The 26,125-nt window shown below is 32.9% G+C and overlaps 1 protein-coding gene across 3 annotated transcripts in view; it reads right to left on the reverse strand.

The window, feature by feature from the left end:
* Window positions 1–25,920, reverse strand: part of LOC111508878 (L-asparaginase) — a 137,655-nt gene extending 111,735 nt beyond the window's left edge. Inside the window, exons 1-2 of one of the 3 annotated variants that reach the window (XM_074178059.1) lie at window positions 25,578–25,920; window positions 18,585–25,292 (exon numbers count right to left, since the gene is read on the reverse strand). In XM_074178059.1, the coding sequence (XP_074034160.1) occupies window positions 21,444–23,132 (1,689 nt within the window). In that variant the 5' untranslated portion in view covers window positions 23,133–25,292; window positions 25,578–25,920 and the 3' untranslated portion in view covers window positions 18,585–21,443. Of the gene's footprint in view, window positions 1–18,584; window positions 25,293–25,577 lie in introns of those variants that run through there. The other 2 variants (XM_074178061.1, XM_074178060.1) reach the window with 2 other exon arrangements.
* Between the last annotated feature and the right edge of the window lie 205 nt (window positions 25,921–26,125).

Genomic DNA, 26,125 nt, shown 5'->3' on the forward strand with positions numbered 1-26,125 from the left:
AAAATTTTCATCCGGGTTCGGTTGAGAGGGTTCAGTATCTTTTTCTTCGATATTATCGTAGTGTATTGGACATTCGTAATCATAGCCTTCGGTATTACCGAAGTATATATTTTCGTTTTGGGCAATTTGATCAGTTGCGTCAAGATAGTCATTTTCGGGTGAGGTTTCTTTACTGTCAATTTGGTAAAGTTCCTCAGATTGGAAATTTTGAGGGCCCGTGGGTCTAAATTGATTAAAATTGGGAATGTTGGAAGTTTTATATGTATTCCTTGAAGTTGTTGACATTGGTTCTGGATTATAATTCGGAACGTGTCCGGTGGGCTTAAATACATTTCTAGGGGGACCGAATACTTGTCTATTTGTCGGATACTTTGTGACAGTGGGTCTAGGTTGGATCGGGATGGGTTTACTAGGAAATATGTTTGGGTTATTTTGAAAATTCTGAAGAGTAGGTGGAATTTGGTGGTTAAGGACTGTCTGCGTGTACCGCTGTATTGGGGGGTTTGATTGATTTGATTGGAATGTTCGAGAATATTGCTGTGTATTGGAAATGGGATTTTGCAAATAGGTTGTTTGCTGTCTAGGATGATCTGGTGTATTTTTCGGTAAATGGTTTTGGTTACTGAGTTGTCTAAAATTATTTTGTGCATAGAAAAAGTTCTCTTCTTCTATCATATAACTAATAGCAGTTTCAATACTGTCCGGATTTTTAAATCTAACTGTTTGTTGTAAAGGTGCCGGGAGATTTCTTATAAGAGTTCTCAATGACATAACTTGATATTGTCGCCTATAAATAATTTTTGTTGCTTCATCCATTTCTTGAATGCTATAAGAATTTATTCTTTGAATCAAATGACTACGAAAAACTTGTAATCTTTTCGCAAAATCTAAAGGTTGTTCGTTTTCGAAAGGTCTGGCTACAAGAAGGTCTTGTTCTAGACACTCCAAACTTCTCTCATCTCCAAAACATTGAATGAGCGCTTCTTTGATTAAGGCCCAGTTATTTAACTCTATTCTACTTCCTACTAAGAGATTGGCCCTACCAATTAATTTTGATTGGATAACCTTCAGTAAATACTGTTTGAAAATAGGATCTGTTGAATTTGAATAAGTTGAATTTAGAAAATCACAATTTGAAATGAACTAACTTAATTCGTTTTGATTGCCATCGTATGGCGTAATCATATCTACGTATAATCTAAGCATACTAACGTTAATTTGTTCTGGGTTTCCGTTAGGCATTGTTTCTTCTAAAACCACAGTAGTATTAAAGTTATTTATTGAATTTTCAATTTCTGAATCAAGATTCATCAAAATTTTACGTTATTATGCAATGTAATATCCTATTCAGGATTGGATTTGAGAATCAAGAAAAAATACTCATATATGTTTGCCTAAATCTAATGTTTTCCTATTCAGGGAAATGGTTAAAAAAGGAACTCGGTACTTACTTGTACTTCAGAGCTGCTTTTTTGATGTACCCGCTCGTCCACCATTATTTGAAATGAATAATTATCAAAGCAGAAATAATAATGATAACGTTAATTCAACAACATTTATCCTGAGATATCTACCATTATTCGAAAATATTAGTTTTTAAGGAAAATGGAAATGATAGGTAAAATGTTCATAACGAATTTTTATAATGCAAACACGTTTAACTAACGAAACTCAAGAGCCTCAAGAGCAAACAGAAATGAAAAATCCGCTACAGAAACTGCTCGATATGATCACCTTCTCTCTCTATACATTTTCTTAGTCTGCGAAGACACCCTCTCTGTACTTGAAATAGCATTCCAGGGTCGTTTCGTATGGCTTCACAATGTAATGTTATTCTATTCAACAATGCATCTCTTGTGTGAATAGGTGTATCGTTAACAAGGCTTTATAGATGCCCCCACAGAAAGAAATCCAATGGATTTAAATCCGGAGACCGCGATGGCCATGAATATGGCCCACCTCTACCAATCCATCTATTGTGGAAAATATAGTTCAGATGGTCACGCACAATCAAACTAAAATGAGGAGGAGCGCCATCATGCATAAACCACATATCTCTTCGGGTTTGCAATGGAACATGTTCCAAAAGTCCATTCAAATCGTTCTGAATGAACTCCAAATAACGTTCTCCATTCAATCGGTCCTGTAGAACGAATGGTCCTATAAGATGGTTTCCTATGATACCAGCCCAAACATTCACGTTGAATTTCCGTTGGTGTTTGGTTTGCAATATACCATGGGATTTTCTTCGGCCCATATATGGAGATTATGAGAGTTGATAACTCCATCTCTACTGAAACCTGCTTCATCAGTGAATAACACTCGATTAATAAAAGTCATATCCTCTCTTTGCCTATCCATGAACCAATTGGCATATTCCAGTCGTGGGTGGAGCAGTTGTTCCCTAATTATTCTATGAATAGTGGACTTGGATGTATGGAACTGTTCTGATAGATTTCTGATGCTCATTGAAGGATCATCAGCGACGGCTTTCAAAATATTTTCCTCCAATACAACGGTACGTACAGTCCTAGGAGCGCCCTCACCACCTCGTTTTGGCAAAACTGTACCTACAATAATATCGAAATAAAACAACGTGCTCAAATTAATTATCAATTATTACATACCTGTCTCCCTCAAGCTGCGATCGACACGCTCGAATGTTTCTCTTGACGGTACCGTTCGATTGGAAAAATGCTCGGAATACAGACGACGAGCTTCTGCAGCATTACAAAATGCTCGTCCATAAAATACATGCATATCTGCATATTCATTGAATGTAAACTGTTCGGCCATATCAAAAAAATTCAAAATATCCTATAGAATATTGACAATACAATGATAGTCATATGACAACGCACCACTCATCAAAACAAAATCGCATTCCAGTTTCTCATTTTTTATCAAAACTTTCTAAAAGGTTTTTTTGTCAACATCTGTGAAAGAAATGGAACATAATTATTCCCTGGATATTTTTCACCTGATCATGTGCAGCCGTTTTTGTGGTTCATTCGTTTGCTTTTTATTAGTATAGTAAATATTTTTTCCGATGTGCGTTTTTTCAGCTAAATTTAGATTCGTGTTAAAGAATTTCTCCCATAAAATTATAATTATCAGTGAAACTCCTCAACAGTTTAGCTGTGAAGAAGAATTTGAAACATTCGAATGTTGAGTTTCATGAGATTCAGATAACTGATCAACACGAAACGTGATTATTCCACACGTATTATGTACATACAAAATATGGAATGAATTCGATATTTCATAGTAGAGTAGCTTGTTAGTTTAAAAACACCACGAATCTACAGAACTTGATATTTCTTTTGAAAAAATATCTGCTATCACAATTGTGACTTAAACTTCCATATAGGTACTGTACTTTTTGTTTACGACCTCATTTTAGCATACTTTGTATTATTCCTGTTATAAATGTTGTTGAATTAACGTTATCATTATTATTTCTGCTTTGATAATTATTCATTTCAAATAATGGTGGACGAGCGGGTTTGATGTCGTCGAGTAGAACTACATTTTTATCAAGACTCGTTGCTCCGATCGACTTTCCACACGAGTACTTTTATTCATAAAATTGTCCAAGTAACCTTATTTTGTTGAAAAATATTGAAAAATATCTGTCATTTCAAAGTTTTAGGGTGTGGACCATCGGGGGTAGTCCGTTCCTGACTTTGTAGCAAAACAACTGACTCCTGCATGGAAGCTCATCGACGGAATTCATTTGTTTAGTCAATTACCAAAATTTGGATGATTTTGAATATTCACTTGAAAAGTTATCAAAGAAAAACATTTTTCATTTTGTAACTTCGAAGGCCCGTAACTTGGTTACGAAGACTTTTAGGAAAAAAAGTTATATGAAGTACTGGTGATATTTTGACCCCATCTTTACATTCCCGGGAGAAAAAGAGGAAGTCCAGGGACACCCTGTATATATACAGGGTCCTGCAACAGTGGCGCGGTGTTCCATATCTCTATATAGGAAGCAGATAGGAATCTAATTTTCTATAATATTACCTTATTGCTCGAGCTCGACAAAATAAAAATATTGGCGGTCACACAGGGTGTTCGATTTTTTCTGGGCGGATCCCAACTGTGTCTTTTTAAATGGCAACCTAAATTTTTTATCGCTTTTTCGGTTTCTTCATAGAAAATAAAATAAACTTTATGTATATCTGCACTTCGAAAATATTGACGGTTTTCGAGATATCTAGCATGACAGGTTTTTTTTTCCAATATTCGTCACTCAGAATATTTGAAATTATAAAGTGGTGCCAAGTCCAGTTGAAATTTTTTTTTGGTCGAATATTCTACATTGGTAACTCTCTCAAACGATATATCTGAAATCGACCTGTGATATACAGGGTATGGAAAACCGCTTGCCAAATATTGTAAATGAAAATTTGCAAAATCTTCCTTAGATTAAATGGAACACCCTGTATATTATTGATCCATAAGAAGCGCCAATGAAACCTCTACAAATTTCATTAAGTATTCCCTATGGCTAAGTTCAATAGTTTTTCTTAAATGAGCATTTCTTTCGAAAAATGGTCATTTTTTCAAAGCGAAATCCATTTGACGACTGATAAAAATATACGAAAGATATCTTGTTTCAATTTTGTACATTAGAAGGTGTCCAAACAAATATTTTTAAACGAAATAAATGTATGTACCTATCACTTTTTGCTAAATGGAAAATTATTTTTTCATTGGATGCAGAATTTCACTCATAAATCGTGCAATATCAAACCAAACAAGTTAAAAGAAAGACACATTATAAATAACTATTTTTTTTCATGTTATTATATTCATTCAGAGCTTGAGTTCTAGATATTCAAATTTGTCAACTGGCAAATTACAAAACTACAAAAGGGAGAGTTTAATTAAGGTTGATAATGAAACTTTTATAAAATATGTTCAACATGTCTTCCATTTTCTTGAATGCAGAGCTGAAGTCTATGTTTGAAAGACTGTTCTACCCTGCGCAAGACACCTGGTGTAATGCTGCGAAAAGCATTCGTTATTCTAAGTCGCATATTTTCGGGAGAAGTTGGTGGCTCAACGTAAACCATATTTTTTATGTATCCCCATAAGAAAAAATCTAGTTTCGTCAAATCTGGTGATCTAGCGGGCCACCGTACAGGCCCATTCCGTCCTATCCATTTATTGGGAAATACTTCATTTAGATGATCTCTCACTTCTGCCGAATAGTGAGCAGGTGCACCATCATGTTGTAACCACATTCTATTGCGGAGGTCAAGAGGAATATCATCTAACAAACCTGGTAAATCATTTCGTAAGAAATTGAGATACATTGCACCATTCATATGTCCCTCAAAAAAGTATGGACCAATTACATATTCTCCAATGATGCCTCCCCAGACATTTATCGACCACCTATGTTGATAATCCACCTGTCTCAATAAGTGAGGATTTTCTGTTGCAGGACCCTGTATATACAGGGTCCTGCAACAGTGGCGCGGTGTTCCATATCTCTATATAGGAAGCAGATAGGAATCTAATTTTCTATAATATTACCTTATTGCTCGAGCTCGACAAAATAAAAATATTGGCGGTCACACAGGGTGTTCGATTTTTTCTGGGCGGATCCCAACTGTGTCTTTTTAAATGGCAACCTATATTTTTTATCGCTTTTTCGGTTTCTTCATAGAAAATAAAATAAACTTTATGTATATCTGCACTTCGAAAATATTGATGGTTTTCGAGATATCTAGCATGACAGGTTTTTTTTTCCAATATTCGTCACTCAGAATATTTGAAATTATAAAGTGGTGCCAAGTCTAGTTGAATTTTTTTTTTGGTCGAATATTCTACATTGGTAACTCTCTCAAACGATATATCTGAAATCGACCTGTGATATACAGGGTATGAAAAACCGCTTGCCAAATATTGTAAATGAAAATTTGCAAAATCTTCCTTATATTAAATGGAACACCCTGTATATTATTGATCCATAAGAAGCGCCAACGAAACCTCTACAAATTTCATTAAGTATTCCCTATGGCTAAGTTCAATAGTTTTTCTTAAATGAGCATTTCTTTCGAAAAATGGTCATTTTTTCAAAGCGAAATCCATTTGACGACTGATAAGAATATACAAAAAATACCCTTTCCTTAAAATATCGCCCATTCCTAAAATTACCTGTTGCTAGATAAACAAGTTGCGAATTACACCACAAAATGGACGTTCTTGAATAGTTACAATAATTTCAAAAATCTCGGAATTTGTGCCATATTCTTTCGGTCTAAAACAACCTTTCAGCGAATGAAATATTTATTGGAAATCAAGTAGTCTGGCAAATGACAGAACAAAATATTTGGCTGCAAATGAATATTGAAATTTTTAGTCAATCGTGACGTTGAACTGTCGGTATAATTTCATCAGAATGTTGTTATCAAAAAGTGATTTGATTGATATGATTTTCATATTAGGTGAATCAGACAGGAATTGTTTATTGGCAAGTAGAATTTATTCTCAACGGTATCCAGAAAGAAGGCATCCAGATGAAAGATCTTTCCGAAAGGTCTTGGGACGATTCGTTGAAACTGGATCTATTAATTATTCCAAACATGAGCGCATCAAGCCAGCTACTAATGAAGATAATGAATTGCAAGTTCTTCTTGCTGTTGAAGAAGATCCTAGTAGGAGTCAATGACAAATTGGGGAAATAGTGGATATAAGTGAGAGATCAGTGCAACGAGTATTGAAGAAACATCGCTTGCATCCATACCACGTTCAGTTACATCAAGAACTACTGTATGCTGATTTCGAGAAAAGAGTGAGATTTTGCAATTGAGCCATGAACAAAATTCGTCGAAACGAATATTTTTTCAATAATATTTTATGGTCGGATGAATCGACATTCCATAAAAATGGATTTGTAAATCGACATAATGACCATTATTATGCGACAGAAAATCCTCACTTATTGAGACAGGTGGATTATCAACATAGGTGGTCGATAAATGTCTGGGGAGGCATCATTGGAGAATATGTAATTGGTCCATACTTTTTTGAGGGACATATGAATGGTGCAATGTATCTCAATTTCTTACGAAATGATTTACCAGGTTTGTTAGATGATATTCCTCTTGACCTCCGCAATAGAATGTGGTTACAACATGATGGTGCACCTGCTCACTATTCGGCAGAAGTGAGAGATCATCTAAATGAAGTATTTCCCAATAAATGGATAGGACGGAATGGGCCTGTACGGTGGCCCGCTAGATCACCAGATTTGACGAAACTAGATTTTTTCTTATGGGGATACATAAAAAATATGGTTTACGTTGAGCCACCAACTTCTCCCGAAAATATGCGACTTAGAATAACGAATGCTTTTCGCAGCATTACACCAGCTGTCTTGCGCAGGGTAGAACAGTCTTTCAAACATAGACTTCAGCTCTGCATTCAAGAAAATGGAAGACATGTTGAACATATTTTATAAAAGTTTCATTATCAACCTTAATTAAACTCTCCCTTTTGTAGTTTTGTAATTTGCCAGTTGACAAATTTGAATATCTAGAACTCAAGCTCTGAATGAATATAATAACATGAAAAAAATAGTTATTTATAATGTTTCTTTCTTTTAACTTGTTTGGTTTGATATTGCACGATTTATGAGTGAAATTCTGCATCCAATGAAAAAATAATTTTCCATTTAGCAAAAAGTGATAGGTACATACATTTATTTCGTTAAAACATATTTGTTTGGACACCTTCTAATGTACAAAATTGAAACAAGATATCTTTCGTATATTTTTATCAGTCGTCTAATGGATTTCGCTTTGAAAAAATGACCATTTTTCGAAAGAAATGCTCATTTAAGAAAAACTATTGAACTTAGCCATAGGGAATACTTAATGAAATTTGTAGAGGTTTCGTTGGCGCTTCTTATGGATCAATAATATACAGGGTGTTCCATTTAATCTAAGGAAGATTTTGCAAATTTTCATTTACAATATTTGGCAAGCGGTTTTTCATACCCTGTATATCACAGGTCGATTTAAGATATATCGTTTGAGAGAGTTACCAATGTAGAATATTCGACCAAAAAAAAATTTCAACTGGACTTGGCACCACTTTATAATTTCAAATATTCTGAGTGACGAATATTGGAAAAAAAAACCTGTCATGCTAGATATCTCGAAAACCGTCAATATTTTCGAAGTGCAGATATACATAAAGTTTATTTTATTTTCTATGAAGAAACCGAAAAAACGATAAAAAATATAGGTTGCCATTTAAAAAGACACAGTTGGGATCCGCCCAGAAAAAATCGAACACCCTGTGTGACCGCCAATATTTTTATTTTGTCGAGCTCAAGCAATAAGGTAATATTATAGAAAATTAGATTCCTATCTGCTTCCTATATAGAGATATGGAACACCGCGCCACTGTTGCAGGACCCTGTATATATATAAAATCCAGAAAGGTTAATGCAGTCAAGCTGCTGGAAAATAATTCCATGAAAATCGAAAGATAAATAGATTAGTACTTTTTGATCATTCCCATATTGATTCCAATTTAAGACCCACCGGTATACAGCTGTTTCAGCCTATTGAACATCTTCAGTACCGGGCAGGCGGTCCCCGATTGAAGACAAAATGAGAAAAACCAAGAAAGTACTTGATAAAAATAGCTGCGTAAACGCAAGCGAAACATAAGTGGAACCACCTATTGGTGTGACACCCAAGTCAACTTGCCAAGTTTTTATGTCAGTGTTGGTGGTTTGACCAATCAACCGACAACTGCGGTGGCAGAAATTTGGGAAGCTAACGTGAAATGTCATCGGAAAACGAATCCACATGTGTCTAGAAATGATATGAAATCGACCAACACTGACATAAAAACTTGGCAAGTTGACTTGGATGTTACACCAATAGGTGGTTCCACTTATGTTTCGCTTGCGTTTAAGCAGCTATTTTTATCAAGTACTTTCTTGGTTTTTCTTATTTTGTCTTCAATCGAGGACCGCCTGCCCGGTACTGACGATGCCCAATAGGCTGAAACAGCTGTATACCGGTGGCTCTTAAATTGAAATCAATATGGGAATGATCAAAAAGTACTAATCTATTTGTGTTATATATATATATATATATATATATATATATATATATATATATATATATATATATATAAATATATATATATATATTTATATATATATATATATATATATATATATATATATATATAAATATATATATATATATATATATATATATATATATATATATATATATATATATATAAATATATATATATATATATATATATATATATATATATATATATATATATATATATATATATATATACATATATATAAGGAGAGATTTTATCGATATATATATATATATATATATATATATATATATATATATATATATCTATATAATCGAGAAAGGTTAATGCAGTCAAGCTGCTGAAAAATAATTCCATGAAAATCTATTCCCATATTGATTTCAATTTAAGAGCCACCGGTATACAGCTGTTTCAGCCTGTTGGGCATCGTCAGTACCGGCAGGTGGTCCTCGATTGAAGTACCTGCCCGGTATATATATATATATATATATATATATATATATATATATATATATATATATATATATATATATATATATATATATATATATATATATATATGTAAACGAATAAAAACACTTTTGTCCAATTACCACTGGTAGATTTTATTTATACGATAAGTATAAAACTGAAATCTGAACTTTTATTCAAAAACTAAGTAAACTTCGACGTTAGCATCATACATCGAGTTTGACAATATTTCTGTATGTGATGTCATGCTATATTTGATAAAAATAGCCACATGTGTTATATATGATTTTGTTGGTACCCGGTATATAGACAGATAATTCGAACCATACTTTCAATAGCTAATTATCACGAAGTAAAACTTTGTTATTATTTATTAAATATATAATTGCTTTCAGATTCTCCCTCCATTTATTATTTATCTAATTGAAGGGGGATTGATTCTCCTACGTAGCATGGCTGACGGAACTACAAATAGCCATGATGCTCCAAGGTGTGGCTTAGAGAGTTAGTAACAGACCCTACCCAGAAGAAGCTAATGACGACTATTTATAGTAGTCAATATCGCAATCCATTGAGATTTTCATTGAAAAAGTAAGGTCCTATGATGCGGCATTGAACAATCCACACCATACATTAATACCCCAAGTAGTTTAAAAATTACTTTCGCGGACCCAGTGGGGATTTTCTTGAAACCAATAGTGACTGTTATGTCGATTCACAACTCCATTATTGTGGAATCGCGATTCATCGCTCCACAAAATTTGACTGAATATGTTAGGACTTTCATGTAATATTACCTGAATACAAGCAATGAATTCAAGTCGTCGTTCAAAGTCCGTGGGTTTCAAACCTTGTACCAACTGAATTTTGAATGGGTGGTATTTATTTTCTTTCAGAATTCTCTGTAAATTAGATTTACTCACACCGACTTCTTCTGCAAGAGTACGGATAGAAACATGTGGATGAATAATAATATAAGCCAACACATTGATCTCTAAATCTTCAGTTCTAACAGATCTCGTATGATGACGTTGCTTTAAAGTAGAAGGAAATGACCCAGTTCGCAATTTTTCTACAACTCTCGAAAAAGTCATTCGTGACGGAATGGGTCTGTCTGGAAAACGTTCTTGGTATAGACGTTGTGCTTGACGGCAGTTTTTCTGACATTCCCCAAAAATTAATAACATATCAATGCAATCACTTGGACTTAATGCGAAAGGTATACTGGAGTTTTCGCACAAAGAACACAGTTACTGTTTTGCAAAGAATCACTGAATCGAACTGACAAGTAGATACAATTCAACAACATTTGTTACTATGGCATCAACAAGCATATCGTCGGCCTAATTGTAAAACCATGTAACTCCACGAAAATCAATTTCGAGTTTATTATACCAAATTGTTGTAGAAAATGCTCTACACCAATGATATAAACCTCGTACCTCCAAAAAATTCGTTAAATTTAATAAAAAGGAATTTCCAAACCACGTATCTTTTGTTAGGGTTTTTTGTTATTTCCAACCCACTAACTCCTAGTTGTCCATGTGTTAGTAATAGTCATGTCAACAGTGCTCTACCAAGTCTTTTTTTTATTACATATTCAGTTTTTTAACAATCGTGGTTGAATACACTGACGAAATAATTACCGTTTTTTTATATTTTTCAAATAGAAAAGTGATTTTCATATTGTGAATAATCGAATAATATGAATTAATATGAATTGGAGTTATGCGGTTTGACAAAAACAGAGATTATAGGTTAGAAAACTCCGTATTGGAGTAACGTGTTTTGATATAAGCCTCTTTTTATTTCAACTATCGCAGTCATTTGACGTTTAATCGCCGATAATAATTAATGAAAATCTCAAATAATCATTATGTAATAGAAATTATATCTTTTATCAATCATAATCCGAAGGTCTCATATAAATAGAGAGTTATGTGGCTTGCAAATAGGTGATGCAGGCTGATGGATCTCTTGTAGAGATATCTAACGCAGTGACTAGTACTGATACTACCACTGATATTGCTACAGATTCACTTCCACCTTTGTATGATAGTATAATTCCAAGTGAAGGAATATCAGATAGTAATGTAGTTCCTAATGTAACTGAGGAAACAAATGTTGGGGTTATAGAAGAGAACACGTCAATTATTGACAGCACTGTTTCACGACAAGTTTCTAATGTAATCGAGGAAACCATAAATGGGATTATAGAAGAAAACACGTCAATAATCATCGACAGCACCGTTTCACTTCGAGTTCCTAATGTAATCGAGGAAACAAATAATGGGTTCATAGAAGAGATGAATTGATTGAAAAAAATATTTTTATGAAAGAGTTTTTCTCGACACTCCCAAAAGTTGAGAGCCATCATTGTAGATCATCATCAAATAAACTGTATCTTGAACCAAGTTGGTCATCAAAGGCAAAATTGTATGAATTTTACTGCAATGAGATTGGTGTGGGCAGAGAAACATGAATCCATTATCCAGTTGTACGTTCCATAAAATGTTTGAGGACCTGAACCTTTGTTTCTACAGACCAAAAAAGATCAGTGTGACAGGTGCATTTCATTCAAACATAATCACATTGATAAAAGCAGCTATGACGATCATATGAAAGAAAAAAGAAGCAAGAAAAGCAAAAGAATTTGACAAAGCTAATGAAGAACATGTCTACACAGTCGATTTACAGTCGTTACTTTTAAGCCCAAAATCCAATGTATCAGCATTATACTATCGAAGCAAATTATCTGTACATAATATGACCTTCTTTGACTTGAGATTTAGGGATGGCTATTGCTACTTATGGAATGAGAGTGAAGGTGAACTCACTGGAAATGAGTTTGCAAGCATTTTGACACACTTCATTGTTTCCCAACTACTTCAAAGAAACAATAGTAATAAAGTGATAATTTTCAGCGATGGTTGCAATTATCAAAATCGTTGTGCTATATTGGCAAATGCACTAATGCATTTAGCAAAACAGTATAATATTGTCATAGAACAAAAATATTTAGAAAAGCGGCACACCCAAATGGAATCTGACTCAATTCATTCAACAATTGAGAGATATCTGAAAAATAGAGATATACATGTTCCAGCTGATTACGCAGAAGTATGTTCCAAGGCCAGAAAGAACCCCAGGCCTTATAAAGTTCAATACTTAGACTACACTTCTTTCAAAGATTATACTAAAGCTATGCCATATAAATCAATCAGACCTGGAGTAGGTGTAGGTCAACCAAAAGTAACAGATATTCGCTGTCTTTTGTACACAGAAGATGCGAACTCAAACAATCAAAAAACACACGATCTAGAAGGAAAGAAACAACTGCCACGGCGTGTAACGATTCACATTTAATTGGTCAATTTGATTTTCCTCAACTGTACACATCCAAACGAAAGATTCCTCGATCAAAGTATAATCATTTACAAGAGCTAAAACAAACAATGCCTTCCGACTACCATTCATTTTACGATGTTTTGCAAACTGATTAATTAAGAAAAATTTTAACGATTTTCCAACTTTGGTTGGTTTGTCTCTGAATTTTTGTGTAATAAACTAATCCAATTAAAATCTGTTTGATTATTGGGACCTTTGAACCATGTAAAATTGGAGAATCGAACACCCCTTTTCATTCATTGTTACTTCATGGGATTAAATATGAACTCTTGTACTATTACGATTTTAACGTAACTCCTAGTTTTGAGATGTAAGCGGATATTTAAGCTCTATCCAAAACCTTCAACTCCGCATTCCATAACACCTAACTCCAGAAATCAGTATTTACAGAACATGTAACTCACTGAGAAACGATAAAAAAAATAATAATCCACAAAACCTGGTGTGTGACAGATTATTTTCATATTTAAATACAACAGTGTTTGATTTCGTAAGAAACCATAGAGGAAGTGTCGAATGAGAAAGTTTTATTGCTCTCCTGTAAAATAGGCCAAATGGCAGTTACGTGGTTTTACAATTAGGCCGACGATAAGCTACTTGATGAAATTGTGTAATATAAAACAATTCACCCTCAAGTTAGTCACATTCTCAAGAATATCAATATTATATTCAACTGATATCGATATCGTATCGTAGAGGTGAGAATAATGGTTTGTATTCAGTAGTAGTCTTGTTCAATTTAATAAAAGATATAGACTGGATTCGTGTACGAGTAAATAAGTTTTTTTGAAACTTTATATTTAAGGAAAAGTGCAATAACTCAACAACGCCGTAACCGAATTTCAAAAACCAAACATGAAATGATATCAGAATTTAACGTAGCATCTGAATATGTAATGATATACAGGGCGTTCTATTTTAAAAAATGGAATTTTGGTCTGTAGCACCTACACCAAACACCCTGTATATTTAAAAATTATATCAAAATATAGCTCTCATAAACTCCTAAAACTTTTTGTATAGAACATTTTTGTGTATCTCCTTCAACAAACCAGATATTGTCTGTCACATAAAATGTGGGACATCCGGTATATATATAAATAGATAAGTACTTTTTGATAATTCCCATATTGATTTCAATTTAAGAGCCACCGGTAGACAGCTGTTTCAGCCTATTGGGCATCGTCAAAAAGTACTTATCTATTTATTTTGTGACTTTCATGGAATTATTTTCCAGCAGCTTGACTGCATTAACCTTTCTAGATTTCATATATATATATATATATATATATATATATATATATATATATATATATATATATATATATATATATATATATATATATATATCTATCAGAGTGAGGACAGTTCAGTCCTAACCAAGTGAGGACCGGGTGAAGGAGTTGACTGGGAATGTTCTAACTTTCAACCTAGCCGCGGCCTCTGTTTTCCAATAGAAAAATGGAAAATATACTCGTAAAAATCTGAATAGAAAATTATTTATTTTTCTTCAATATACATCTACAAAGTGAGGACTATACTATTCTCCTAGTGAAGAGGTCCGTATACATTTTTCAAAGATCCTAACAATGTGAGGACATATATACACGTACTAATTCACCATAAAGGCAAAGTGAGGTCCATTAAACGTTGCCGCGTTTTTCACATGTAAAACAGATGGATGCAAGGTGGATAAGAGATAAATGTATATTAGCGAAGATTCATGAAAGTTTGATTGTTGCGTCGTGGAAACTACTGCGTAATTTAAGTTAGTTTTGATCAAAATAAACTAAAAAATACATGTTGTTCATGTTTTGAGTATTTCAGTTTCACAAATACATTTTTAGGATAGACAGAAAAATATAAATCCTGGTGAAAAATAATAACGAGGTTTTGAACCGGTTGTGGATTCCAAAATATGAAAGTACCAAGGGACTTGGCAGGAATGAGATCAATAGTCTAGTGTCCAGTTCATGTACGATTTTCTTCTAAAATTTTTATATAGTCTCCGAAAATTACGATCAAGATGTCATTATATTCATGTTGTCACGTAGAAAATTTAAGAATGAGTTCGAAAAGGCAAACAAATTACGAAAGGCATAAACAAATTAGCTAAAGAAAATTAGAAAAAGAAAAAGCTAAAAAAAAAAGTGGTATTTTCTGAACTTCGACATCGAAGTGTACCTCTTTTACTACAAAAAATTATACTGTGCTGTCCATTTATCTGTACCGGTGAAAATTGTCATTTTTATGAAGTTATTATCCCATAATGAGAGCTTTGACACTTTCACTTTCCAGAGAAAAGTGCCAAATAACCAAATACATAAAAACGACAGCAACATTTTCGTTATAATTTCAGAGGCATAACGATTATTTTATTGATTGAGAAACAGTTTTGTGGATGAAATTAAACATTTTCAAAAATCAATGTAAAAATCGAAGGAGAATTTAATTGAGCTGAATTTTCCATTTAGCTCCTCATCAAAAGCGATAAAACCAGTAAAAATATATTCGATCACTTATTCAAAACTCAACCATTCTTTTAAGTGAGAAATTCAACATATTCAACTGATGTAAAATATTATCAAAAATTACAGCTAATACAAGTGGTGAAACGGCACAGCAATAGTGTGCCAGCAGGTCTGATGCCAAAACAAAAACAACAAATGGAATAGAATGAGTTGAATCAGTAATTTCACATTCAAATACAAGACCATTTTGTTCTCTTTAATTTCACAATCATTGGCATCAACTGTAATCAATCATTTAGTCTCGACTTTAAGTTTAGATTCGTATTGAATGGGCACACTTTTAGTAAAATTAAGTGGTTAGGCTCATTTGATCCGGAGTATTGTCAAGATCATTGTGAAAAAAAAGTAAATTAGTTCATAAAGAATTCTAAAAGTTATAAAAAATTAAAGACCCTAAAAGTAGTGTTCGGTTTTAATGTTTATAGTTCGTAAATTATAAATATTTTGATCAATGAATAGGAGGAAATTTACTGAAAACAAATTTCGACTCCCGAAACAGTATCTCCATTATTTATAATTTCAATTCAACGCTGAAAATAGCTGTCTGCGCGACATTTTTAGGTTGCGTACATGACCTCTAAGCGAGTACGTAACTTGAAAATACTTTTTTGAGGTACTTGAAGTAAATAGAAAAATTTTAAAAATTTATAATATAATCTAAACACCATAGAGATCTGATTCCTGTTGGATTTTTTTATTAAAGTGAATTTCTCAATAATTTAGACAATTGTTAATTAACAAAATTTTCTAAAACTTCTTTTATTGTTCAAAGTAAAATAAATATTTAAATAATTACCGTGAAATTATTTTGCCTCGTGGAGCCCTTCTTAGATACATACAAAAGAAGATTGCATGATAAAACTTCTGGAAATTTTGATACTTTGTTTATAATAGTTTTTTAAAGTGAACAAAAGAAACACAATAATGTTGTGAACATTTTTGTCCTTATTTATCATTATTTAATCGTTCTTATATCGATGAAAGACATTTATAAATTGAAACAAATAATTTGTTCATGAATATTTTATAAAGAAATGGACTATTTCAATATTAAACAAATCATAATTGACAGAAAACTGTCAATTATGATTTGAAAAAAAATTCTTAATAATAATATTAATTGTTTTTAATCGTTTTTTTAAATGTATACTGTATTAGTTAAGACATTTTTCCTTTTATAAAATCATAATTAACAGTTTTCTACAAAATAACAAAAAAAATCCATTAACAATTTCATTGTTTATTCACTCAATAATTTGTTATAAACAAATTCGCAACAACCTAGAGCATAAAAATATCGGAGACATTTTTTTTCCATTATTTATTCAATTTTGAAAATACACGTGCTGCAAAATTTGCACAAGCTGATCCATTTGTTGACTTTAATGCTTATATAACTTTTAAACTATTAGAGATACAACAATAAACATTCAGATCATTTTTGTAGATAATTGAATTATCTTTCAAATGTCATCTTGCATATATTTTTTAGTAATGGTTGATTTGTTGTTTTAGGCATTTGTTTATAAAAATTTCCTCGAGTTTTTACAAATTTTCAGGCTCACAGCTCAGTAAATAATGCGAATTCGGATATTGAACTTTAGACCAATTTTGTTATCGAAATGAAGATGAAAATAATGACTCTGATGATGAAGATGAGAATTTCGAATACGGTATGGTCACTGATCAACGAAATAGAAAGAAGTCAGCTCATCAAAAAATCAATAACGGAATCTTCGGAGCAGATTCTGACTCCGAATCTGAAGAAAACACGAAGCCAGATGAGACAGGAGAAGAAGAAGAAGGAATGAAAGAATCTAGAGATCAAGAAGAAGAAGATGAAGCAGAAGAGAAAGAAGAGCAAAAAATCGAAAATCTCTCGAGTAACAGAAGAAAAAGAATAGCACGTTCACTTTCAAACCTAGATAATGCAAGTACATACTTCAAAAACTTCCCACCCAAAAAACAAAGGAAAAGACGAAATTAATAAAATAAATTGACTGCTTTATCATTCTTGATATAATAATAACGAATATTATCGCCGATTAAAATTTTATATTTGAAAGGAATAAACTGCTTTCAGTTATATAAATATCATATCTACTCAACAATATTATTCTTACCTCGTATCCTTATATTTTTTAATGAAATTGTTGCATGTCTAAAGCATTTTTTCAATTACAAACTAGAATTCAGTGAATTAGAAGTAAGCAATTAGGTGGAAATATAATAATTCCCAGAATTTAGCGAAATTCATCAATAGCTTATATGAAAAAATGAACAAATAATCAACTGCAATTGTAAGATAATTTATACTTTAATTAAATTGCTCTGAAATTCAATATCCGAATTCGCATTATTTACTGAGCTGTTAGCCTGAAAAGTTGAAAAAACTTGAGGAAATCGTTAATTTTCATAAACAAATCCCTAAAACAACAAATTAACAATAAATAAAGAATATATGCAAGATGACATTTGAAAGATAATTCAATTATCTATAAAAATTATGTGAATGTTTATTGTCGTATCTCTAATAGTTAAAAGCAGCGTTAAATTAAAATTATAAATAATGCAGATACCGTTTCGGGAGTCGAAACTCTTTTTTAGTAAATTTTCTCCTCTTCAAAGACCTCTTTTTCAAAATTCAAAAGTATTTATAGTTCACGAACTATAACCAACAAAACCGAACACTGATTTCTAGGGTTTTTAATTATTTTTAACTATTAGAATTTTTTATGAACTAATTTACTTTTTTTTCACAATGATTTAGACAATATTCCGGATCGAATGAGCCTAACCACTTAATTTTACAAAAAGTATGTCCATTCAACACGAATCTAAACTTAAAGACCAGACTAATTCATACTAACGTAAGTATTCGTGAACTCATATACTAACAAAGTCACCGACAAAGAGAGGACAGCGCTATGTTGCGACATCTCCGGGCGAAACATAAGTGATGTTTCGCTTGCGTTTACGCAGCTATTTTCATCAAGTACTTTCTTGGCTTTTTTTCTCATTTTGTCTCCAATCGAGGACCACCTGCCGGGTACTGACGATGCCCAATAGGCTGAAACAGCTGAATACCGGTGGCTCTTAAATTGAAATCAATATGGGAATGATCAAAGAGTACTTATCTATTTATTTTTTAATTTTCATGGAATTATTTTCCAGCAGCTTGACTGCATTAACCTTTCTAGATTTCATATCATTTCTAGAAACATGTGGATTCGTTTTCCTATAGCATTTCAGGTTAGCTTCCCAAATTTCTGCTACCGCAGTTGTCGGTTGATTGGTCAAACCACCAACACTGACATAAAAACTTGGCAAGTTGACTTGGGTGTCACACCAATAGGTGGTTCCACTTATGTTTCGCTTGCGTTTACGCAGCTATTTTCATCAAGTACTTTCTTGGTTTTTTCTCATTTTGTCTTCAATCGAGGACCGCCTGCGCGGTACTGACGATGCCCAATAGGCTGAAACAGCTGTATACCGGTGGCTCTTAAATTGAAATCAATATGGGAATGATCAGAGAGTACTTATCTATTTATTTTTTGATTTTCATGGAATTATTTTCCAGCAGCTTGACTGAATTAACCTTTCTAGACACTCAAAGCAAAAAAAGGATGCAGCGAAAGGATAAAGGCGAGTTCATATTAGAACGGTTGCGATAATATTTTTGCGGTTCCGCAAATTTTGCCCAATTGTCAAAATACCCTATTCATGTTGAAGCGGGCAATATCTAGGGATTTCATTGTTGAATTTTAAATTTTATTACATGAACCTGAATGATGACATACGGTTCATACGAATTACGACTTTTAAGAAAAGACTCATCATATCAGAAAATACGACTAATAATTTTTTCAAGTTTTGTTTAATAAGAGCGTGTCTTCGAACCACTTATCTTAACGTTACTGCCGACTCAAGTGCAAGAGCTAGGGGTTGTTTTGCAAAATGAGTTTTCTTTAATGAAGGGCCAACCAAATTTAATAATTTATTGAATAATGGGAGAGTTAGTCTGAAATAGTTGAAATATTTCTCTGGATGACTAATTCTCATTTCAGCTACAAGGTTGTGATATTTTCCGTATTTTCTTTTGTTTTAAAAAAATATTTTTCACACCATAACGACGGGGTTTCTCAATGAAGCTTTATATATACGGTAAAGTTGATATAATTTGAACAACCTGACACATTCCTTCATTTCGGATTCAATTTCGATGTATGGGCTTAAAAAACGAGAGTCAAATAAAATAGCGGAATTCGCAGAAAAGTTCAATTTTTTCAACTTTTTTACGATAAACACGACGCTATTTTGAATCGCACTTTTTATGCGATATTCGTTCCAATATGAACTAGCCCTAAGTAATGAAAAAAGAACGAACACACTTCTATGTTTCCTAGAATTTCACTTTCAGCCGATAACACTTATGTGAAGTTAGTGTCGAGCGCCAGCGCTCAAATCTAGCATCCACCTCCACCCTTGAGATCGATTTACACCGAACATATATATGGACTGGTGTTATGAAGATGGCAAATTTGATGTTTTCGCTTCGAATATATTAGTTTCAACTTATTCATAAATGGCATACATACACATTGATTATTATTATTATTTTCAGGAAACAACTATCTGTGATGGATTTTTGTAGTGTGCGAGATGTTAAAGATATGTGCTTGACTGCATTAACCTTTCTCGATTTCATGTCATTTCCAGAAACATATGGATTCGTTTTCTGATGGCATTACAGGTTAGCTTCCGAAATGTCTGCTACCGTAATTGTCCGTTGATTAGTCAAACCACCAACACTGACATAAAAACTCGGCAAGTGACTTGGGTGTCACACCAATAAGTGTGACACCCAATACACGAGTCATCCAGAATACATTTTGGTTCAATGATTTGCAGGTAAAATAAAAAAAACACGTCAACCATTCACATTTGATTTGATGTTTTTTTTTAAAGATCACCCTATATTGTTTCGCATTATCAGATGCTCCATGATGAGCATATTTCAACAAAGTATAAAAAACATGTTCTGAAGCTCATGGTTCAGGAGCTACAAATTATTTGAGTTGAAAACGAGCCACCCTATATAGATTTTGGAACGATGATTTTCAGGAAAAATAAAAAAACACACCAACAATAGTATACAGGGGGACACATTTTGACATATTCACATTTGATCTAACTCTCCCTATCGCTCCCCCAGAGTATGTTACTTTTTTTCAAATAGATCAATTGTTTTGCATTATCAGATGTTCTATGATGAACCGATTTCAACAAAGTAGAATACATTAGGGACTGAAGCTCATAGATTGGAAGCTAAAAATGAATGAACTTCTGTACACTTTGTTGCCTGGGTTTCATAGGTGTATTTGTGAAGTATACTTCAAAAAAGTCTTATTTTTGCCTAGTTAAGTTTAAATTCGATATCCTCACCATTTGTCTCATTCTACAATAACGATTAGGTACCTACCAGGTGAAGTTACAATTGGTACTTTTGTTTTTGTGAATTCTTGAGTAGCATTGGTTTATACGCTTCGAGAACGGATTGAAATAGTGAGTTTGTACTACCAGAATGGAAATAGTGCTAGAGCTGCTGCCCGTATGTTCAATCACAACACAACAAAAAAATATTTTTTGAATGTTTCCTACACTAAATTAGTCAATTTCTACTAATTTTGGGGTGATAAAAACGAAAATAACAATGAAAAATTTTTATTAGCTCTGGTTTTTGAGATACACAGTACTTAATCTTAAAGAGTAGTTATACTATACGTGAAAAGTGAAAGTACATGAAACAATATTGTTATGTTTCTTTTAGAATATTTTAAGTACAAAATTAATAAAAAAAAAAACATTATTCTTAGAGTTTTGACAAATAAAAGAAGTTTGTACCACCAAATTTCAATTGAGTCCATCCGATTCATTGTAAGATCGCTGTCGTTTAGCTTGTCTTTTATAAAACACTTCTGGAGCATCCCTACACACAGACCAGCAGTAGTCTGCAAGCATTGCTTCATTCCAACGGCCCTGATATCTCTGTTCCATTAAGACAATGTCTTGATGGAATCTTTCTCCATGTTCGTCACTCACAGCTCCACAGTTTTGTGGGAAGAAATTAAGATGAGAGTGAAGAAAATGAATTTTTAAGGACATGTTGCATCCAAGTTGGTGGTAAGCTTGAAGAAGCTCTTTAACCAATGCTGTGAAGTTATCATCTCTTTTGTTACCTAAAAACCCATGTACATCCCCCTTGAAGGCTTCCACGGCTCTTTTTTCATTACCTGTTAAAATCATGTCAAAAGCAGGATCATTTACGATTTCACGGATTTGAGGCCCAATAAAGATGCCTTCCTTGACTTTAGCATCACTCAACCTGGGAAACTTTGCTCTCAAGTACTTAAAAGCGTGTCCTTTCTGGTCCATGGCCTTCACAAAGTTTTTCATTAGTCCCAACTTAATATGTAATGGGGGAAGGAGAACATCCTTAGGATCTACAAGAGGCTCGTAAACTACATTTTTCTCATTAGGGTTTAGGTCTCGTGTAGGCCAGTTCATTTTTTTGTAGTGAGATTTTCTATCCCGACTGTCCCACAGACACAAAAAACAACAGTACTTGGTGAACCCTAATTGCATTCCTAGGAGTATAGCAATGACTTTCAGATCACCACAGATGTGCCACTTGTGTTGTTCATATTTGATTGATTGGAGAAGTGTTTTCATATTTATATACGTTTCCTTCATGTGAACTGCATGACCTATAGGAATAGAGGGTAGCTGATTTCCATTATGCAGAAGTATAGCTTTCAAGCTTAGTTTTGAAGAGTCTATAAACAGTCTCCATTCAGATGGAGCGTGATCCAAATTCAAGCAGTCCATCAAACCATTAACATCAGAACAAACTACGAGATTTTCTTTTTTCTCAAAAAAATGAAGCAAATCTTTTTGACGCTGTCTGTACTGAGATATTTTTACATCATGTTTTAGAAGATTCCACTGTTGTAGTCTTGACCCTAACAGCTCAGCCTTTTCCTTAGACAAGCGAAGATCTCTTATAAGGTCACTCAACTCTGCTTGACTAATTCTGTGCGGATCACTAGACCTATCGCTTACCTCAAAATCAGGGTCATAGTATGTAGAAGGATGGGTTGCTCCTTCTAAACAGTCTTCATCACCTTCCTCTAAAATTTCATAGTTTTGGGGTGGAGAAGGGACTGGCAAATTGTCTGAGTGTGGTACAGGCCGAAGAGCAGATGGGAGATTAGGGTATTTAACCGTTCCTCTTTTCTTCATAGATAAACCTTGCTTAATGGGAGGAGTTAAGCAGAAATAACAGTCGTCTGGCTCACGCCAAACCATAGGTACTGCAAAAGCCATTGCCCGGTTTTTATTTTTCAGCCACTCTCGCAATATGACGGAACAAGAATTACAACATATATGAGGAGCCCATGATTTATCTTGGTCCCCAACTTTCACACCAAAATAATGTTCATTATTAACAATAGGTGTCATTTTACGTTTCTGAGCCTTAAATGTTATTTCACCACATATATAGCAAAAGCTATCGACAGAATTCACACACTTTCGAAGCATTTCAGATCAGCACTTAAATTAATTTAAAAATCAACTTCACACGATAATTTCAATAGCAACCACGTGCGTACAATTGACAAACTCACATATGTTTACTACTTAAGAATAGCTGATGAGAGGGGTGTTATGTAAACAAACATGTGTACCAACTGTTGGTGATGAAATATTTCATTTGTTGAAAACTCAATATACATTTATATAATATAATGATACTATATCTTGAAAACAAGAGCTAATATATAATTTTTATGGTCACTTTCGGTTTTAACACGTGGAAATACATTAAAATCATCTAATTTCAACCCCGAAACAAAAACTTTGTTGTGTTGTGTTATCATCTAGGAAGAAATGTACGACACAAATACGTTACGGAATTATTGAACAAATTTATGGAAACTGGATCTGTTAACAATAAAAAGCATAACCGGTCAGTTGTCAACGATGAAGCTATTTTTACTGCAGTTTCAGGACATGTTAGATTAATGGAAAATTCGCAATCTCTCACCAAATCATCTCAAGAATCAGGAATCAGTCGTACAAATGTTTTCAAGGTCCTTCATAAGTATAATGCAAGTAAACGATATAGTGCAACTTACCTTCCAACAGCTTCCATTTAATAATATAGTTAGGGAGCTAACTAATTTCGTTATCCTGATTATATAAGAATCACAATAACTATATAATATATACAGTGTCACCATTAAAGTGCGCACCATTTGGGAAACTTTTTTTTCGAAAAGTTTCAATGAAGTTTAACTAGAAATCTAGAAAGGTTAATGCAGTCAAACTGCTGGAAAATGATTCCATGAAAATCAAAAAAGATAAGTACTCTTTGATCATTCCCATATTGATTTCAATTAAAGAGCCACCGGTATACAGCTGTTTCAGCCTATTATGCATCGTCAGTACCGGGCAGTACATGGCAATGATTGCCATGATTTGCTTTGAACTTGACAAATCAATTTGAGTCCAAGGTTACCTATCTTGCAAAAAAATCGTGTTGGGTGAATAGTTGCAGGGCATATATTTTTTTAAAATAACATGTCTGAAATTCATTGCAATTTGAGCATGGATTCGACTAACCTTGACAATCAAATGGAACAATTTTTGGAAAATCAAAGAATACATGTAAAAACAGGCATATTCTTCAGAATAATTGTTCTGCGAAGATCATTTCAAAGCAAATACTTATAGTTTTGACTTGATGTTCCATAAAATCCTTGATCCAAATGCAAAAGGTGAGATTTATGATGCACTGTTTGGAACCTTTGGTGTAGTAATAAATATCACTGGAGTTTTTTCCCAACACCAAATCTTTTTTTAACCCAACACCAAATCGTAAAAAATAACGATTTGGTGTTGGGAAAAAACTCCAGTAATATTCAAAAGGTGAGATATTTAATTTGAGTGATGTCAGTTTTCTTATTCAAGCATGAAGGTGACTGTGAGATTAAAGCCATCTTTATAAGAAAAGTTTATTGTATTTGTTATGTTCTGTTGCCAATATCTTTGTGGCATATTGAAGTTTATGATAAAATATTTTTAATTGGAATATCTTCTTAATATTAGAAATTTTGAGATATCTGAAGAAACATTGACATTTGAGATATCTTTTATATATTCAGGTTTAGTAATCGATTGCTGTTGGAAGAAATATTTGTTAGGTCATCAATCTTTTTTCTATTTGAAGCTATATTCTTGTAAAAAAAGTTTCAAATATACAAATTGTTGTCTTGAACAAACTTCAGCAAACAAAAGGTTATTAGTGCTTGATATGATCTCATTTTTGAGTGTAGTCAACCTGTTTTCTAAAATTGTTATTATTTTATAATTATAATCACTTTGATAATTGATAGTTGTGTCTAACCTTGAACAAAATCTTTATTCATTACTAATTTCAACGTCTTCCCTTTGGAGTAGTCTATCTATGTGGCCGGTTGTATGTTGCAGGTGTTTTGATATATTTCCTGTAGAACGACACTCAAGTAAGAAGCATCTTCTGTTGTATTCTTTGAATAATTTCATTTTTGTCGTAGACCATAATTTTAGTTTTGTCATCACTTCAGCTCCATATATGTTAGAGTAGATGGGTAGTCTTTGCTGACTAGTCAGAAATAAAATTACTGAACTATTGGGATGGCAGCATGCAGAAGAATACACCTATGACATTCATTGCAATATTAGGATAAACACCTTTGGGGAAAAAACATGGTCGTTTGACGTAGAATCGTTTACAGACAATAATTTTTACAAAGTTGAATACTTTTTTTCCATAAAACAGTTCTATTGATACATTGAAATATCAAGTCAGGTCAAACTAGAAAATGAGAATACTTTGGTTCAATTTTTCAAGAACCGCAGTATGGTAGGACATATATAATGTTTACTTCGGTGACATCCACATGAAGATTCAAATATAACAGATTCAGAAAGTTGTGTACTCACCTCCTTCATTATTTCTTTGCATTCCAATGGTTCCTCCAACATATAAAACTAAAACTTTTCTATATTTGCCTAAGGCAAAACGGTGAGTCATACTTATCTTAATCAACACACATGCACTATCAATGAATAGTTCAATCCAAATGAATTATTCAATAGAAAGATAGGCACTTATTGAAATAAGACTCGACTTATTGATAACATTAAAAACTGTTATGAAATGTACAGTCGGCGTAGAAATAAAAAATATGTGATGAAATAAGATGGAATAATTGGAATAATTTCAAATGATTTATTCTATTAACTGAACTGTGTGAAGTTCTAATGATTTTCATCAACGAAAGTCATACTGTGAAAACCGATATAAAAATTTTTTAAAAAACATAAAGGTAAATACTTAAATAGTACTTCGTTACTTCACCTTTCAGTTATTAACATATTATATGTTCTCAATAAAAATATTATTTAGAGTTTTTCAACAGAATTATATACAATTGAAAAATATCAGAAAAAAATAGGGCTTTAGATAATAATTGGGGAATAAGTGCGAG

This window comes from Leptinotarsa decemlineata, unplaced genomic scaffold (assembly GCF_025532065.1).
Source record: "Leptinotarsa decemlineata unplaced genomic scaffold, Ldec_3_MD MMD2_tig00003348_RagTag_RagTag, whole genome shotgun sequence".
Classification (NCBI taxonomy): domain Eukaryota; kingdom Metazoa; phylum Arthropoda; class Insecta; order Coleoptera; family Chrysomelidae; genus Leptinotarsa; species Leptinotarsa decemlineata.